At 66.8% G+C, this 17758-nt stretch overlaps 1 protein-coding gene across 2 annotated transcripts in view; it reads left to right on the top strand.

Moving 5' to 3' along the window:
- The window catches only part of TAFA5 (TAFA chemokine like family member 5), an 88312-nt gene that overhangs the window by 39148 nt on the left and 31406 nt on the right, over positions 1–17758 (top strand). The window contains exon 1 of one of the 2 annotated variants that reach the window (XM_036301642.1): positions 3783–4044. The exons of the other annotated variant lie outside the window; for it this stretch is intronic. Within the exon in view, the coding sequence (XP_036157535.1) occupies positions 3954–4044 (91 nt within the window). The 5' untranslated portion in view covers positions 3783–3953. Of the gene's footprint in view, positions 1–3782; positions 4045–17758 lie in introns of those variants that run through there. 2 annotated transcript variants of the gene reach the window in all.

The following is a 17758-nucleotide window of genomic DNA, read 5'->3' on the forward strand; positions in this document are numbered from 1 at the left end:
TTTCTGAGCTCAGACAACACACAGGGCGCTGCTCTCCCCGTGTCCTGCAGGCCTGCCCTGCACACCACGGCCTGGGGCTGGCCATGAGGCCTGTTCCGAGCACAGCGGGCCCTGCCACTGTAAGACGCTGTTCCTTTAGGGGACTACCTCCTCCTCCTTGCCGCCTTTCCTCTTCTCCTTTGGAGTTTCTACTAAATGACAGGTGGTCGCCCGCCTTTCCTTATCTCTGTCTGCTCCCCACACGTCTCCGACCTTATTTTCCGCAGCCTGGCTCCCGGTCACGCCTCCGTTACCCTCAGTCCATCCTCCGTGGCTTAGAATTGGTTAGTTATGTTCATTTCCATGAATCCTCTCTTTTGTCTCGTGTTCCTTTTTATCTTAGCCGCCGGATTTTCTTTGACGGGCACTGCATTCTCTGAACTTCTTGGAGAATGCTGCCGTTTAGAGTTGTTATTATTGCTGTTATTGTTACTATTAGCATCGTCCTTTTCCCCGCGTCGTTCATGATTTCCCGCCCCAGGGACACGCGGAAGGGACATGCGTCCGGGGCCTGCCTTCTCTCGCTCCACCGCCGGCCTGCGAATGCCTGCGCCCCGCCCCCGCGGCCTCTCGAGGGGACACAGGTGGAGGACGGACAGCGCCTGGTCAGTGGGGTCACCTCGGCCCCATGTCGCCCAGCGGGCTCTTGCCTGACCAGGGGAGCCGCTTGCAGGCCTGTGGGAGCGGGCACGGTATGAGATGAGGCATGGGTCTCCCTGGAAGTGGCAATGACCTCGTGGACAGGGAAGCTGGCACATGGGCCACGGCCCCCGGGGCCTGTCCTGCCCCTGGCTCCCGGCCCGGCTTGCTGAGCGTGGCCCTTGGCCTCAGCTCCGCCGCCCTCTCCGCCCCTCATCCCCCCTCGGAGCGGGGCCCCCAGCTTCTGTGCGCGATCCCTGGAGTCCATGGAGCCCTTCCCAGACCAACATAAAATATGCGAGATTACGGGGAAAACCAATTATATCGAAAGGCAGTCTTATCAAATGTTGAAAAATCTTTCCTGATAAGGGAGTGCGTCTGCTTCTTCATCAGCACATCCCACCACATGGCTGTGGGGGCAGTGGGAATGGAAGCCAGGGGACAGGAGTGACGGGCTGAGGTGCTCCCAGGAGCCGTAAGGGGATAGGGAGGTTCCTGTCACTGCGTGCGCGGAGCCATGCGGCTAGAGACGCCCAGACGATCCCGCCCCCACGGTGCACCGCTGGCCTCCCCTCTGGGCGCCGGCCTCGGGCTCCCCGCGCCCCACCGCCCCCTCTCCTAAGGGCACCCCCATGTCATGACACTCACTAGAAGGGGTTCTCGGTGTCGGGGGAGGGGGCTCCGGCTGCACCTGGAAGAGAAATCAGGGCACACTTCTCTCCATAGAAGATCCCCCCAGTGCGGGTGCTGAATTCTGACGACTTTCCAATGTTCGAAGTTTTGAATAACATGCACTTGATTGGGGGGGCCCAGCCATGTCCAGGGCTGGGCCCCTGGCGGAGGCCCCTTTGGGGTCCTGGGTAGCGTGTGTCACCAGCATCCCCGTGGCCCTGAAGGCCCAGTGGTAGCTCAGCTGCAGGTGAGGCCGGAAGGCCGTGACCTTGGGGGAGGTCAGGCTCCCCACACACACTCACACACACACACACACACACACACACACATGCCAGGGTGTCTCCCTGGAAAATGGCCGAGGCTGACGGCAGAGGCGTGAGGTGAGGAGCTGCAGGAAATGGGGCTGTGAGAGGGGACTGTCCACGGCGACATTGTCGCCCCTTCCAAGCCCGTCTCTTAGTGGTGTGGCCTGCGTGAGGCTGGGCCCCATCTCCAGGGGAGACTTGGACCCGACATTCCTGCCTCCGGAGCCCCCAGGATGCCGGGAGCTGGGAGGGCTGCAGCCACAGGCGGGGACTCCTCAGGCGGCCTCCCTCCCACCAGGGCCGGGCACGCCGGCTCGGGACAGGCTGGCCGCAGCAGGCCAGGCACTAGTGGAGTGCTGCCCTGTGTTGCTGGAGTTGGGACCCGCGGCCATGTGGCTTATGGGGGCCTCAGTTTCCCCAAATATGCACTGAGGGGTTTGACCTGTCTGACCTCTAAGAGCCCTGCCTGGCCGCGGTCCCTGTGCAGGAAGGACACGGCCTGTGTGAGCCCCCGTGGGCACAGGCTGCCTCCCGCTCTCCAGGGCCCGTCCTGGCCCCACCACCCCACACAGGGGGGCACAGGTGCAGGCAGAGGCCCTCCCTGACCCCGGCCCAAACCCTTTGCTGAGCATTTGGAATTGAACTTGAAATTCAGCTCAGACAAAAATGCCTTGAGGCCCTGGCACTGCTTCCGTGGACTCCGAGCGAGTGGGCGCTGCTCGGGGACAGTGCGGACAACTGGCCGGAAACACACTGTCCCTTCCCAGAGCCGGGCCTGAGGCCGGGCAGGAGGCGCGCTGTGTGTCGGAGCATTGGCTGTGCGCCCACGCTCCGCGCCTGCAGCTGCCATAGCCTGACCCACGCGGTGTGTGGGGGGGCGGGGGGGTGTTTCCAGTCGGAGGTGCCAAATTTTCAGGAGCCACCGCGCGCGGGTCAGCCCTGGGCCGTGGCGATGGGCTCCCAGTCCCTCTGGGGACCGCGGGGCGCGAGGGGGCTGGGGGCGCGGAGGCCGCTCCCGCTCGGCTCCCCCGCCCGCCGCGGCCGCTCTGCAGTGAGGCCCCTGCGCGCCTAGGTGGAGCCCGACCCGCGGTTTTCGGCTGGACCGGCCCCGCCTGACCCGCCGGCGCGCCAGGCGGGGGCGCTGCGGGGCGGCGGGGATCCCCCGGGCCCCTCCGCGGCCCAGTGCGCATCGGCGGCCGGGCGGAGAGCAGTCGGCGGCGGCGGGAGTCGGATCGCCGCGCGGGCCTGGTCCCGCTCCCTCCCGGCGCCTTCCCAGGAGCGGCCGAGCCCAGCGATCGGCGGCGCGTCCCCGGCCGGAGAGCGGCAGCCCGCGGGCGGCCAGGAACACGGTGTCGCCGGCCCCACCTGTCGGCGCGACCGGCACGGGCAGCAGCAGGGCCAGCAGCGCGAGGCGCCGCGGGGAACCGGCCGGGCCCCGCTGACCGCAGCGGCGGGGGCGCGGGCCCTGGAGGGCGCGGAGGCCGGCACCGGCCCGGAGGCACCGGCCCCCCGGCCCCGGCCGCGCAAGTTGCCTCGCTGCGAGCTCTGCCGGGCCGCGCGGGCCCCGGCGGCGGCGATGGTGCGGCAGCCCCGTGCCCAGCGCGCAGCCCCGGCCCCGAGCCCGGCCCTCCGCACAGGCGGCGGCGCGGCGGCCCCTTGAGCCCCAGGCCGGAGCGAGCGCGGGCGGCGGCGGAGGAAGAGGAGGCGGAGGCGGCGGCGGAGGAGGAGGAGGAGGAGGAGGAGGAGGAGGCGGCGGCGGCGGCGGTGGAGGAGGAGGAGGAGAGGAAGGCGCCGCCGAGAAGCGGCAGGAGGCCGGGCCGCCAAGACCCCCCCTCCCCCGTCCCCCCAGCGCCCGGACCGTTGCGCAGTCCCCGGCTCGCCGTCCGGGCCCTGCCGGCGGCGCGGCACCGAGCGCGGCGGCGGGGCTGATTCATGGGGCCGCGGCGGCCGCCCCCCCGCGCCCGGGCCCCCGGCGCCCCGCAGCCCGCGATGGTGGCCGAGTGGCCGGAGCGGCGGCCGCCGCGGCCGGAGACTCTCTGCTAACCTTCCCGCCCCCGCCCCCCTCCCCTTGCCCCCTGCTCCCCTCCCCGCCCCGCACCCCGCCCCCCCTCCCCTCCCCCTGCCCGAAAAGACGCGGATCGCTGCCTGGAGTGGCGCCTCCAGTCGCGGGGAGCGCGCGCCGGCGGCGGATGGAGGGCGCGAGCGGGCGGCCGCGGTGGCTGCACCCGGCGGGGCGCTGATGCGGCGCCGGCACCTTCGCTGCGCGGCTCCGGGGGCGTCGGCCGAGGGCTCTCCGCGATGCAGCTGCTGAAGGCGCTCTGGGCGCTCGCGGGGGCCGCGCTCTGCTGCTTCCTCGTCCTGGTGATCCACGCGCAGTTCCTGAAAGAAGGTAATTGTCCCGGCGCTGTCCCCGCGCCCGGCCTGGCTTCCAGCGCGTTCCGCCGCCTCCGCTGCTGGGCTCGGCCCCGACTCGCTGAGCGCCGCGGGGCTGGAGCGGTGGCCGACGGTGGGGGACGCGCGGGAGCGCGGCGCCGGCCACCAGCGCGCATCGACGTGCGCGGGCGGCCCACGGGGTCCAGCCAGCGCGATGGTCTCGGTGACTCTTGCACCGCCCGTGCCCGGGCCCACGCCGGCTCCTGTGCCTTCTCTGCCCTGCCAGGCCGGCGGGCAGCGCTTCCTCCGAGGGCTCAGTAGATGGCACCAGCACTCCAAGCTGGCGGGCGGGCGCTGGGCTGAGGGCGGCGGGAGCCCAGGGGAGGCCTGCGCGCTGGTACCCTGCTCCTGCGCTGCCTCGGGACCCAGCGGGGAGATCACGGGCTCTGGGAGCAGGGACTTCGCCTGAGCACCAGGCCCCGTGCCACGTTCGCCGCTGCCCACTTGGTGCCTCTGGAGCGCAGGGCCGCTGGGGTCCTGGTCTGGGACTTGGTAGGGGTGCACATGCCAATGGCCAGACCCTGGCAGCTGGAGGTGTCTCGGACTGGGCAGCCCTGCACCAGGGCCCAGGGCACGCGCAGGGGCTGGTACGGGTGGTGCTCACTCCAGGACCCTGGCCGTTCTGGAAACTTCCTGGTCCCCCAGCGGCTGGGCTCTCCTGGGCCTGGTGCACACAGGGCTCAGCCAGGCCACCCCTCGCAGAGCAGCCTCACTCACTGCCCACGCTGGCCTGCCCTGGCCCCGAGGCACCTGCCACCAGTGCTGCCCGAAGCCGTCCCCCCCCTCCACCCCCCATGGCCATGGCACAGAAGGATGGTGTGGCTGTAACGCAGGCAGATCCTCATTAGCTCTGGGTCCTACAAGGCGAGGGCTTGCAGCCTCCAGCTGCTTCCCTCCTAATTAACGGGCTGCTGGCTCCCGGAGGCAGAGGTGTGGGCGGCCAGCCCAGGCCGGTCCCTGCTTCCCAGCCTGGGTCCACTGCCCTGTCTGGATTTTGGGTCCCGGCCCTGAGGGAGAGCGCTGTCCCCGGGGGCTGCTGCAGGCCTGGCTGTTCTGTGAGAGACTGACGGGGGCCTGGAGCCAGTCCCCCGCCTCTGGCTCCCTGCCCGGCTCCGGGACAGTGTGGTTCTGGGGGTTGGGGGTTGCCTGGGGATGGCCAGTCCCCAGAGGACTGTGCGCGCCTGTGTGGAGGAGCCTCGACCCACCCGGTGGCCAGGGTCCCTGTGCGACGGGCCTTGTGTGGGCCGCACGCTTCTCACCCCTCACTGACCTTTCTCTTCTGGGTCCGCTTTGGGAAGGGGAGCGTGTGGAGTCCCGGCTCCTCCCTGAGGTCAGCAGCGCGCGGGGGGCTGACCCTGACTCAGCTGTGATCTGGTAAGAGGACCGCTGGCCGCCCGCTGCTGCCGCCCTGTGCTCGCCTGCCTGTGGGACTGAGCGACCGGACTCCCCAGGTGGCGAGCTTGGTCGGGAAGGAGTGGCTGCCCCTGGAGTAGACGAGGGCGGGGGGGGGGGTGGGCAGTGTGTGCGGAGGCCGGTGCTCTGGGAGCGGAGCCTGTGCGTGGATGGGAACCGGAGCCTCCCGGAAGCCTCCTGCTCACCCCGAAGCCCACACTCAGGTCCGCGCTCAGAGACGGCGACGGGGCAGGCAGAGACGGTGGGGTCGGGAGCAGGTGTGCTGGGAGGGCTCCGCGTCTCTCACGCGCCCCCAGGGGAGCCCAGCACCTGCCCCCACAGCCCTCGAAGGTCCTCGGACGGCCGGTCCTTCCTGAAGGCCTTGCTCCGTGGGGACCGAGTCCCTCTGCCCGTCTCTGGCAGCCAGGGCGGCGGGCGCCGTCTCCTCTGAGATGCCCCTCTGGACCCCTGAGGCTCAGGGGCCCAGGCAGGCCTCGGAGGGGATGGGGGCTGCCCCCGCCCCCGCCCCTGCCCCCGTGGCCACGGGCTGCAGGCTCCAGGCCACTCACTTCCAGCGGCCATGCTGGCCAGCAGGGGTTGGGGGGGAGGGGAGCAGGGGGAGAGGGAGCGGCGGTGGACAATTGCGACTTGTTGTCTGCGGGCGAGTGGGAAGGAGCTGTTCAAATCGCCATTTCCGTGGGTCTGGTTTGTTCGGGTGGAGAATGGGGGACACAGGGAGCCGCTTGTACACACTCCGCCTTTGTGTGGAGATGCAGGTCAGCCCCTGGCCAAGCCGTCCCCCTCCGGCCAGTGTGTCCTCCAGTGTTCGCCCAGATGAATAGGGCGGTGAGCGGGAGAGAGGGCCATTGTGTCCCTAATTGAGGCCTTGGCTGCCACAGTCTTGGTGAGAACGGTCCCGCCGGCCTCGCCAGGCCTGGCCCGGGCAGGGAGGAGCCCCGGGCAGGGCCGCCGGTGGGGTGCGGGGCCACGCCTGGGTGTGCACCTTCCCTTGCTCGCCCCTCGAGACCCCCCCACCCGTCCTCCCCCTCTGCGAGCCAGAGCCCCGTCCTGCACACGGAACACAGACGCCATGTTTGTGAACTCCAGGGCCAGTGGGGGCCAGGGTCTGGGGACCCGAGCTAAGACCCAGCTGCCTGCGTGGAGGGCGCAGAGCGCACGGGTGAGGAGGGGCAGAGGGAAGCCATTCTTTCGTGTCCTTACCTGCGTTTGGTCTCAGAACACAGAGTTGAGGCAACAGCTGGGTTCTTTTCCACCTCCCTCTTCCAAAGACTCTCCACTGTGTCTCCCCCCGTCTCCCCGCCCCCTGGATTACAGCGCCGTGCAGATTAACAGCTTTCATCTCGATCTTCATGTACCAGGAAGAAGAGAGACGTACAGAGAGCAGCAGGGGCACGGAGCTGGCGCCCGTCGGCCAGCCTCTCGAGGGAAGGGTGTGGGGCTCTGGGACCAGGGAGGCCGCGCAGGGCCAGGACATCTGGCCAGAGGGGTGTGTGCGGGTCAGTCTGTCCCTCCCTCCCTGGGTGGCAGGGGCGGTACCAGCTGCACACAGGCCGGCAGCACCATGCGGTTCCCGCGGGGAAGTTGGGGTGAGTGTGTGTGTCTGGCCCCCGTGCAGGGACGCCCCCCAGGCCTGCTCTCGCTGAGTCCCCCTGCGGCTCCAGGGCCCGGCTTCCCTCTATTTACCTCACCAGTGATGTGGGCGCCAGTGATGGTGGGAGCCAGTGATGCTGGGAGCCAGTGATGTGGGTGCCAGTGATGCTGGGAGGCAGTGATGGTGGGAGCCAGTGATGGTGGGAGCCAGTGATGGTGGGAGCCAGTGATGTGGGAGCCAGTGATGCTGGGAGCCAGTGATGGTGGGAGGCAGTGATGTGGGAGCCAGTGATGCTGGGAGCCAGTGATGCTGGGAGCCAGTGATGCTGGGAGCCAGTGATGTGGGCGCCAGTGATGTTGGGAGCCAGTGATGCTGGGAGGCAGTGATGGTGGGAGCCAGTGATGCTGGGAGCCAGTGATGCTGGGAGCCAGTGATGTGGGCGCCAGTGATATTGGGAGCCAGTGATGTGGGTGCCAGTAATGGTGGGAACCAGTGATGCTGGGAGGCAGTGATGCTGGGAGCCAGTGATGCTGGGAGCCAGTGATGTGGGAGCCAGTGATGTGGGTGCCAGTAATGGTGGGAACCAGTGATGCTGGGAGGCAGTGATGCTGGGAGGCAGTGATGCTGGGAGCCAGTGATGTGGGAGCCAGTGATGTGGGTGCCAGTAATGGTGGGAACCAGTGATGCTGGGAGGCAGTGATGCTGGGAGCCAGTGATGTGGGAGCCAGTGATGTGGGTGCCAGTAATGGTGGGAACCAGTGATGCTGGGAGGCAGTGATGGTGGGAGCCAGTGATGTGGAGCCAGTGATGTGGGAGCCAGTGATAATGGGAGCCAGTGATGTGGGAGGCAGTGATGTGGGAGGCAGTGATGTGGGAGCCAGTGATGTGGGAGGCAGTGATGTGGGAGCCAGTGATGTGGGAGCCAGTGATGCTGGGAGCCAGTGATGGTGGGAGCCAGTGATGGTGGGAGCCAGTGATGTGGGAGCCAGTGATGGTGGGAGCCAGTGATGTGGGAGCCAGTGATGGTGGGAGCCAGTGATGCTGGGGGCAGAGCGGAGTCTTAGGAGGGCGGCCGGTGAGGGGCACACTCCGCTGGGGGCCCTTCAGAAGCACTCGGGTGAAGGGAATCATGGCAGCTGTAACCTGAGCTCATGTCTGGTGTCCCGGTATCAGGGTGTCCAGTGCCTGGGTGTCCCAGTGTCTCTGTGTCTGGGTGTACCAGTGTCCGGGTGTCTCTGTGTCCGGGTGTCCAGGTGTCCCTGTGTCCGGGTGTCCCTGTGTCTCTGTGTCTGGGTGTCCCTGTTTCCGGGTGTCTCTGTGTCTGGGTGTCCGGGTGTCCCTGTGTCCGGGTGTCCCTGTGTCCGGGTGTCCCTGTGCCCATGTGTCCCTGTGTCCAGGTGTTCCAGTGTCTGGGTGTCCCTGTGTCCGGGTATCCCTGTGTTCGGGTGTCCCTGTGTCCGTGTCTGGGTGTCCCTGTGTCCATGTGTCCGGGTGTCCCTGTGTCCAGGTGTCCCTGTGTCCATGTGTCCGGGTGTCCCTGTGTCCATGTGTCCGGGTGTCCCTGTGTCTGGGTGTCCCTGTGTCCAGATATCCCTGTGTCCGGGTGTCCCTGTGTCCAGATATCCCTGTGTCTGGGTGTCCCTGTGTCCGGGTGTCCCTGTGTCCAGATATCCCTGTGTCCGGGTGTCCCTGAGGGTCCGTGGGCAGGGCCTGTGGCTGCCGCCCTCGGTGGTAAGGGCGTGGTGGACCAGGAGGCTCGGACAGCGGGCAGCTCTCCTGGTTCTGGCCCCAGGCTGTGCTGAGTCTGCCCCTCAGAGGGCCCAGGTGCCGGGCCTGCTCTAGCCCCTCCCGTCCTGCTGCGCCCACGCCCCACCCAGACTGCAGGGCTCTGGCCTGGGGCTGCCCGCCCTCTGCCCGGGTCTGAGGCTCTGGGCTGCGTGCGGAGGGGCCCGACCAGGGCGGCCCTGAACCCACAGACTGTTCCAGCGGCCAGTGCATAGGAATGGCTGCGGGGAGGGGCGGAGTCAAAATGAAAGACTTGAAAGGTAACCTGCTCCTTTGTCACTGACTGTCATTTCTCGGGGGACCGAGGCCCTATGTGAACCCACACTCACCCGGGGGGCCCCTCCCGGGGCTCTGGCAGCTGGAGCCGCTCAGGCCGAAGGGCTGGCGCTGAGGTGACTGCTCAGAGGAGACGGGGTTCCCGCCGCCTGGCCCAGCCATCGTCCGTGTTACCAGGGACCCGGAGTGGCTGGGTCCCCCGAGCCCGTGAGGTCTCACGTGGGGGCACCAGGAGGGGAGGGCACAGTGGGGCCGGCACACCCCGTCCTGTGGCGAGTGCCAGCCATGGCCTGGAGACCCCTGCTGCTCACGCTGAGGGCGGTCTGCAGGCTCCTGGGCATGTGGGGTCCCCTGTGTTGCTGGCAGCGCCCACTCCCTCTCGCCCCACCCGTGCACTGCACATCCCGGGGGCCCTCTGCCTGCCTCCTGTTATTCTTCCCCTTTCGCTCTGGGAGACAAATGCGGGCTTCGCTGGGTCTCAGGAGCTCGCGTGAAGCCTGTGGGGGCTCTCGGGGCAGAGGGCCGGGAGGGGTGACCCTGGGAGGGGTGCCGCCAGGACGGCCGCAGGCCCCGGTGAGGGCGCCGCCCTGGGGACCTGCTGGGGGCTCCCGTGCATAGTCAGGAGGCCCTGCAGCCTTTAAAACACACTTTTCAAAACGGGCTCCTGCCCAGGAAGGTGCATGTTCTTAGCCAATCACCTCCTCCGCTCACCGCGCCGGGGGCGGACCTCTGACTCGGTTGCCCCAGCGGAGCCCAACTCGCTGATCAGCAGCTGTGCTTTGCAGAACCAGAACCGTAAAACCCGCCTCCTGCCCCGACCTGGGGGCGCCCGCACAGCCACGGCGCCCCGCTCCCAGGGCGGCTGCCTGGGTGACAGCACATGTTGATCGCCTGCTGTATGCCAGCCCGGCTGTGTGCGGGGGTGTGTGCTGGTGAGCCAAGCACAGCGGAGGGGCCGGGCGGGGCCCCAGGGACAGGAGCAGCGTAACCCGTGCGCGTGGCCTCCTTGGTGGAGTTAAGGTGAGGCTGTCCGGACGAGGTCACTGTGGCTTAGGGTCCACCCTGGTGGATCCAAAGACGAGAAGAGACGCGGGGAGAGGCTGTGTGAAGACGGAGGCAGAGGCTGGAGCGATGTGGCCACGGGCCGGGGACGCCTGCGGCCACCACGGCTGGGGTCACAGGAGGGGCCGCCCCCAGGGCCCCTGCAGGCGGCGCTGGCCCCACCTGATGTCGGACCTGCGGCTCCAGGACTGTTTGAAGCCCCAGGAAATGCCGCTCAGCCCAGGAGCCTGAGGGGACACACACAGATGACCCACGCGGGGCCCAGCGTGTCCTGGGGGCCTGTCACCTCCCACCGTCTGCCTCCAAGAGGCAGGCAGGCCATCGGGGTCTCCCATCCGTCGGGGGGTCTGGGTCCCGGAAGCGACGACCCTTGAGTTTCAGGCGGAGGCAGAAGCTGACCCCCCAGGAGGTTGGGTCTAGGGGGCAGCCGGATCCTCCCGCGCCTCCTTGCAGACATTCGGCGTTTCCCAGCCCGAGGGCACGGCGCTGTGGCGGGCAGGCGGCTCTCGGTGGGCGCGGGGGCCGCTTCACTGCCATCGCTGTGTTTATTTTTACGGCACCTTCTATTTATGGGGTGGTGCCGGCTTCCCGTTCACGGGGAGACCGATTTCCTTGTCCTGGCACAGTGATGTCGCCGTGGAGACGTGTGCTGTCCAGACAGGTGTTTCCTGAGCACCTACTGCGCGCTGTGCAGCAGTGGGCTCGCCAAGGAGAGGCGGGTGGTCAGTGGTCTGAGCTGCTCGGCCTCCGGAGCTTGGCAGGCGCAGGTGGGGTGGCCTGCAGGTCTGCCCTGAGACTCCTGGGCCCCTCCCCGGGCCTCCAGGCCGGCTGGGGACTCAGAGGCCCTGAGATGAGGGCGGGGCCTCCCAGTGACAGGGGAATGGAGAGGGGGGCGTGTCAGCTCCCTGGGCGCTGTCACGAGGACCAGGCAGGGACTGGGAGCAACCGACACTACTGCCTCCCAGTTCTGGGGTCAGACGTGCAGGCCCCGCTGTCGGCTGGGGTGCTCCCTCCAGGACCCGTCCGGCCTCCGGGTGCCAGCGGCGTCTGTTGGAGGCCACCATGGCCGGCGGTCACCTGGCCTCTTCTCTCCCTGTCTCTGGTCTCCCCTCTTCTCTCCTGTAAGGACACTGGTCACTGGACTCAGGGCCCCCAGGTCCAGGATGGTCTCACCTCGAGGTCCCTAATTCAATCTGCCAGGACACTCACTCCACACAAGGCCTCTCTCTGAGGCTCAGGGTGGGCCCATCTTTGGGGACCATCGTCAGAGCCCCACTCGGGGTGGAGGGAACCCCCCCCCCCCCCCCAGGGCCCAGCCTCCAGTCTGGCAGATCTTAGAGCAGCCGTGGGCAAACTACAGCCCGCGGGCCGGATCCGGCCCGTTTGAAATGAATAAAACTAAAAAAAAAAAACAAAAAACCGTACCCTTTTATGTAATGATGTTTACTTTGAATTTATATTCGTTCACACAAACACTCCATCCATGCTTTTGTTCCGGCCCTCCGGTCCAGTTTAAGAACCCGTTGTGGCCCTCGAGTCAAAAAGTTTGCCCACCCCTGTCTTAGAGCCACAAGCCCCGGCCCTTGGGCCCATCCCCTCCGTGGTTTTGGGTTCCCTGGGCGGCTGTGGGCCAGCGCAGTTTGTAGGACAACGGGGTGAGAATGGGGTGACAGTGGGGTGACCGCGGTGGATTCTTCCCTCTCGGGGACCCAGTTGCTGGAAGGGGCTGCCCCAGGGAGGCCCCTGCACCCTTTGTCCTGGGCGAGGCCCTCCGCCCACCCTGGGCCCTGCGACCCCGGGGTCAGGCTGACTGAGTGGGCCCAGGGCTGTGCCGCTCAGAGCCGGTAGCTCGTGCCCATCAGAGGGCTCATGTTTCTTTATTTTTTTAAAGAAAATTGTGAAACCAGTTTGACATTTGTGTCTGGCTCCCCCCCAAGGCATTTTTTGTTCCAATTGGAACAGACGGTTGCCACTTTAGCGGGTACCTGGCATGTTATTAAAAACGTGTCTCTGTTTATTCTCTTTATTCCTGACTCGCTCCTCGGGTGTTAACTCGCACCCCTTGACCTCACGGAGCTCTCCGTCCATTATGTGTGCGGCTGAGCGGAGCGCGAAACGCCGAGCTGTCGCTGCTGGGGGGCGTGTGAGCAGGGGAGAGGGGGTGAGGAACCTTCTAGAATGGGAAGCGGTTCCTCCGGGGTGGAAAGCACTGTTAGAGCCAGAGGCTCGGGGAGCAGGACAGGGGCCCCAGGCCAGGCTGCAGGCTCCCGGGGTCCTGCTCCCCAGTCCTCTCATCAGAGCGCACCTCCCGGCCTGCATCCCTGTGTGCCCCCTCCCCCGCCAGCCTGTACCCTGTGCCCTCCTAGTATGTGTCCCTGTGCCCTCCTGGCCTATGGCCCTGTGCCCTCAGGGTGGGCAGCCCTGTGCCCTCCTAGTATGTGTCCCTGTGCCCTCCTGGTGTGCGGCCCTGTGCCCTCCTGGCCTATGGCCCGGTGCCCTCAGGGTGGGCAGCCCTGTGCCCTCCTCGCCTATGGCCCTGTGCCCTCAGGGTGGACAGCCCTGTGCCCTCCTGGCCTGCAGGCCTGTGCCTGCTCTGGTCTGTATCCCGAATTACAGAGGAGTCACTCCCCCTCTAAGATCTTGGTGGGGGCGGGGGGGAGTGAAACCCAGGGCCTTGAAAGGCGTGCAGTCTGGCTTCAGGGCTCACTGTCCACAGATGACTGCCGGCTCCCCTGCCCGCTGCCCCGGGTGGGCGCTCACCATCTCGCCACCAGTCCGGCCGGCGTGGGCCAGGCCCAGGCAGCGGGCCGCGCAGGGCAGGCTCGGACATAGACGCGCTTTGTCTGCAGATCCGCATGCGGCTGCCAGCAGTGATGAGACCCTCGCTGGCAGCAAAGCCAGACCTGGCTCTCGGGGCCCAGCTGAGCGCAGCAGGGCCTGTGGGGCCGTCCCAGTGAGCGGGGGCCGGGGGCAGGAGTGGTCGCAGAGGGTGGGTGTGGCCTCAGCCCGCAGGGAGCAGCCCACCTGCGGGGGAAGGTGCCCGCCCTGTGCCCGGGGCCATCCTGAGCTGATTAGTGCCCGGTCTCCCAGGACCGCGATGGCGGCGCCAGCCCTAATCCTTTAAGAACCGAGATCAGCTCCAACCACAGCTGAGTTCCAAGCCAAATAAATTAAACTCCTGCCTGCTACCCCGCAGCTTATTAAGTGGCCAGATTATGCAAAACGCCCTCAAGTGCGAGAATGCAGCGTCTGGCATGGCTGCCACAGGCCTGCCTCTCCCGGGGCGTGGCTCCCTCTCCCAGGACACTCCTTACCCCAGCCCGTCCAGCTCCACGTGGCGATTCCGGGGGAGTGAGTGGTGTGATTGCTGAGCATAACGTTCATGTTCAGAAGGCGCGTTCCAAAGCCTGGGAAACGTGTCTGTCTCCAAGCAATGCCTGCTTTTCAGGGCTGAGGAGGGAGGGGTATGGGGGTGCCGGGCTCCCTGAGCTGCAGCCCCCAATGATTGTTCTCTTATATAGAGGCCCAGTGCACGAATTCGTGCACCAGTGGGGGTCCCTCGGCCTGGCCTGCGGGATTGGGCCGAAACCAGCTCTCTGACATCCCCCAAGGGGTCCCAGATCGCAAGAGGGCACAGACCAGGCCGAGGGATCCCACCGGTGCACAATTGGGGCCGGAGAGGGACCACAGGAGGGCTCCAGGGTGTGTCCAGCCTGTCTCAGTCCAGATCAGCCAGACCCCAGCAGCAAGCTCACCTTCCAGTTGGAGCATCTGCCCCCTGGTGGTCAGTGCACGTCATAGCTAGCGGTTGAGTGGCCTTAGCATATCATTAGCATATTACACTTTGATTGGTTGAACGGACGACTGGATGACCAGACACTTAGCATATTAGGCTTTTGTTATATAGGATATATATTTATTGATTTCAGGGAGGAAGGGAAAGGGAGAGAAACATAGAAACATAGATGATGAGAGAGAATCATGGATCAGCTGCCTTCTGCACGCCCCACACTGGGGATGGAGCCCACCACCCGGGCCTGTGCCCTGACCAGGAATCAAACCCTGACCTCCTGGTTCATCCATCGACATTCAACCACTGAGCCACGTTGGCTGGGCAGTTCGATGACGGTTTTCCTCTAATTTAAAATAAAAAGAGCGCTGCCCCGTTTGGCTCCGTGGTGCGAGTTTCGATCCTCGGACTGAAGGATCTTGGGTTCGATTTTGGTCAAAGGCAATACCTCAGTTTTAGGCTCGATCCCCGGCCCCAGTTGGGGCACATGCAGGGGGCAGCCAATCGATGTATCTCTCTCACGCTCACATCGATGTTTCTCTCCCTCTCCTCCCTCTCTCCCACTCTTGCACTCTGTCTAAAAAAAAAAAACTCAATGGGAAAAATGCCCTCGGGTGAGGATTAAAAGGAGAGCTGTGTTTTCCCGAAAGCGATGGAGACAACCTGTTCCAGAGAAGGGGCCCAGGGAGCCTCCTTCCCGTCATGTCACCGTGGGCCACGCCCCGTGTTGGGCTCCGGGACACGGCCAGGCGCGTGGACAGCAGCGCCCCGGCTCCTCATAAAGGCGCCTTCGCATGTCCGTCCCCAGGTGGGAGGGTGGCACCGCACACGGCCACACGGTGGGGTGTTACTCGGCCCTGAAGGGGAAGGCGAGTCGGACGCCCGCTCCCGCGCGGCCGAGCCTCAAGGGCGTCACGCTCAGTGACGTGGGCAGGCACCGAGGGGCACATACTGTGGGGCCACGGACACGAGCCCCCAGAGGAGTCACAGTCATAGAGACAGGAAGTGGGAGGGTGGGAGCCAGGCTGGGCCGGGGCGCGGGGCGGGGAGTGTTCATCGGAGGTGACGGTGGGACCTGCACAGCCGCGCGGATGGGTGATGCGCTGAGCTGTGCGCTGGGAGACGGGAGACGGCGAATTCCATGTGTATGTTTCACAGTTTGAAAACGGGCAGGTTCCCAGCGTGTCAGAGCAGCATGTCGCTGTGTCGCCTTTTTAAAGCACAGGCTTATGTGTTTTTAAATACTTTTACTCATTACAGAGAGGAAGGGAGCGGGAGAGAGAGAGAAACATCCACGATGAGAGAGAATCATGGACCGGCTGCCTCCTGCAGCCCCCCACTGGGGATGGAGCCCGCAACCCGGGCCTGTGCCCTGACCGGGAATCGAACCCTGACCTCCTGGTTCACAGGGCGACGCTCAGCCCCTGAGCCACACCGGCCGGGCAGTGATAGGCTTTTATAGATGCCCAGTGCCCTGCATCCACCCTCACAGCCTCACACAGAAAGCAGTTCACCAGCCGGAAACGCCTGCTTCTCCTCTCCCTCCCTTTGTCCCTCCCCTCCCTCCCCTTCCCTTCCCTCCACTCTGCCCCTCCCCTCCCTGCAAATCCTTGGCAGCCACTGATCTTTTATTGTCCCCATGGCTTTGCCTTTTCCAGAACATCACGGAGCTGGGATCACACGGCGCAGACCGTTCAGACTGGCTTCTGCCACGTAGTCACAGGCACTCACGGTTCCTCCGCGCCTTTCCGTGGTCTGCGAGCTCATGTCTCTTAACTGCTGCTCACACCTCGCTGGATGGGCCACGGCGAACCGTCCGGGGAGGGCACTGGCTGTGCCGGGTTTGGGATGTCCCCGTCCGTGTGCAGGGTTCTGTGTGGACACGTTTCCAAGTCGATGGGGTGAACCCCAAGGACCGTGATTGCTGGGCCGCACCGTGAGGCCTCCCAGGGACCCTCCCAGGTGACCGCCCCGACACAGCCACCATCGGCTCACACCTGCCTCCCGGTGCCCGGGTGTGGCTCTCCTCCCAGCCAGGAAGCTGGTCGGCCGGGTGGGTGCCCCTGGCCACATGGGAGAGAGGGTGGTCCTGATGCCCCATCCGAGCTGGAGCCCCCGTGTCCTCCCTGGGAGCCGCCACCCCTGGGTGATCTCCCGCAGGGCAGAGGGCGCAGGGCGGGTGGCGCAGGGCGGGGGGCGCAGGGCGCAGGGTGGAGGGGGAGGGCGCAGGGCGGAGGGCACAGGGCAGAGGGCGCAGGGTGGAGGGGGAGGGCGCAGGGCGGAGGGCACAGGGCAGAGGGCGCAGGGGGGAGGGGGAGGGCGCAGGGCGGAGGGCGCAGGGCGGGCAGCTGTGCCCACAGCGCCTTCCGTCCTGCGGGGCCGGGAAAGTCAGGCCAGGTCAGGCCAGCACTCCAGGCTCCTGGGAGGGGCTGCTTCTGAGGACAAGTCCCGCTGGCGGAAGCAGCTCGGCAGGACCGACGCCCCGGAGTGCCAGGGACACGTGGTAGCCAGAGGTCACCGGGGGTGCTGCGAGCTGGGGGAGCTAAATTCATGTGAGGGCTCCCTGTGCCCCGCCTGGATGCCCAGTGCTACGGGCAGTGCCCTCCCTCCCAGGGCCCAGGTACCCCGAGGGCACCCTGACCCCCCAGAAATGAAGGTGAGCTGAGGAGGGGACTCTGGCTGCTGAGGAGGGGGCTCTCACCCGCCCGCTGCCCGCGTGCCTGCAGGTGCCCCTCCCAGGGGATGTGCGGGGGCGGGGGGCGTGGTGAGGAGAGCTCGGGCTCCCGGGGTCCCAGGCTGGCCCCTCACGGTGGCTTCTCTCCGTCGGAGCCGCAGGGGCTGGGAGACCAGCCGGACCCTGCCCTGACCCCAGGCCTCCCCTCCCCAGAGACCACAGGGGGCCCCATGGTCTGTCCCCTCTGTCCCTGGCCCACACCCAGGGCCGCCTGGTGCCCCCAGGCCCGGCTGCCTCGGGCTGTGCGTTGGGAGCGCGGAGCTCGCCTCTCAGTGCCTGCGAGTCCGGGAGTGCAGCGCAGTCACAGTGTTTACGGGGCGGAGCCGGCAGCCTCCGGTCCAGCAGGCCTGCGGGCGGCTCTCATTAATGGGCACATTAACGGGGTGATTGACGGGGTGCCAGCTGGATGGGCGAGGCCTCGGTAACTGACGGCCTCGAGGAGAACGGCGCGTCCCATCCTGTCCCCGTCCCTCTCTGTCCCTCCATGCAGCGCCCGCCGCGCCCGGGCCCATGTGGCCCCGTGGCCTCGCGCACCCAGCGCGGGAGGAGCCGCACAGTCTGGGTGGGGCTCTGGGCCCCAGGACCCAGGGGGGAGCCCCGATGCCACCCTCCCTTGCTGGTAATTGGGGGCGCGGGGTGGGAGGTCGGGCTGTGGGGCTTCGCCAGCCCCTGGCCCTGCACTTCGGGTACAGCATGGACCCCAGGCCCGCCCTCAGGAAAGTTCCGGGAGGGTCTGCCTCAGTCGCCCTGTCCTGCCCCTGCCACCCCAGATGGAGGAGCTGTGGGCTGCTCCTGAGCGTGGGGGTGAGCCCGCTGCTGGGCGAGGGGGCTGGCCTGGTGGTCCTCGGCGACCTCGGGGTCCTGCCCCCTGTGGGCCAGGCCGGGGGCAGTGGGCAGCTCCGGGCTCCCAGGCAGGGGTGCGCTGGCCCGGGCACGCGGGTCCCACTGGGCAGCCCACCCCGCACGTGTCCCCCGTACATGTCCCCGCACATGGGCTGCACCTGCGTGTCCAGGAGGGA

This window comes from Myotis myotis, unplaced genomic scaffold (genome assembly GCF_014108235.1).
Source record: "Myotis myotis isolate mMyoMyo1 unplaced genomic scaffold, mMyoMyo1.p scaffold_m19_p_3, whole genome shotgun sequence".
NCBI lineage: Eukaryota > Metazoa > Chordata > Mammalia > Chiroptera > Vespertilionidae > Myotis > Myotis myotis.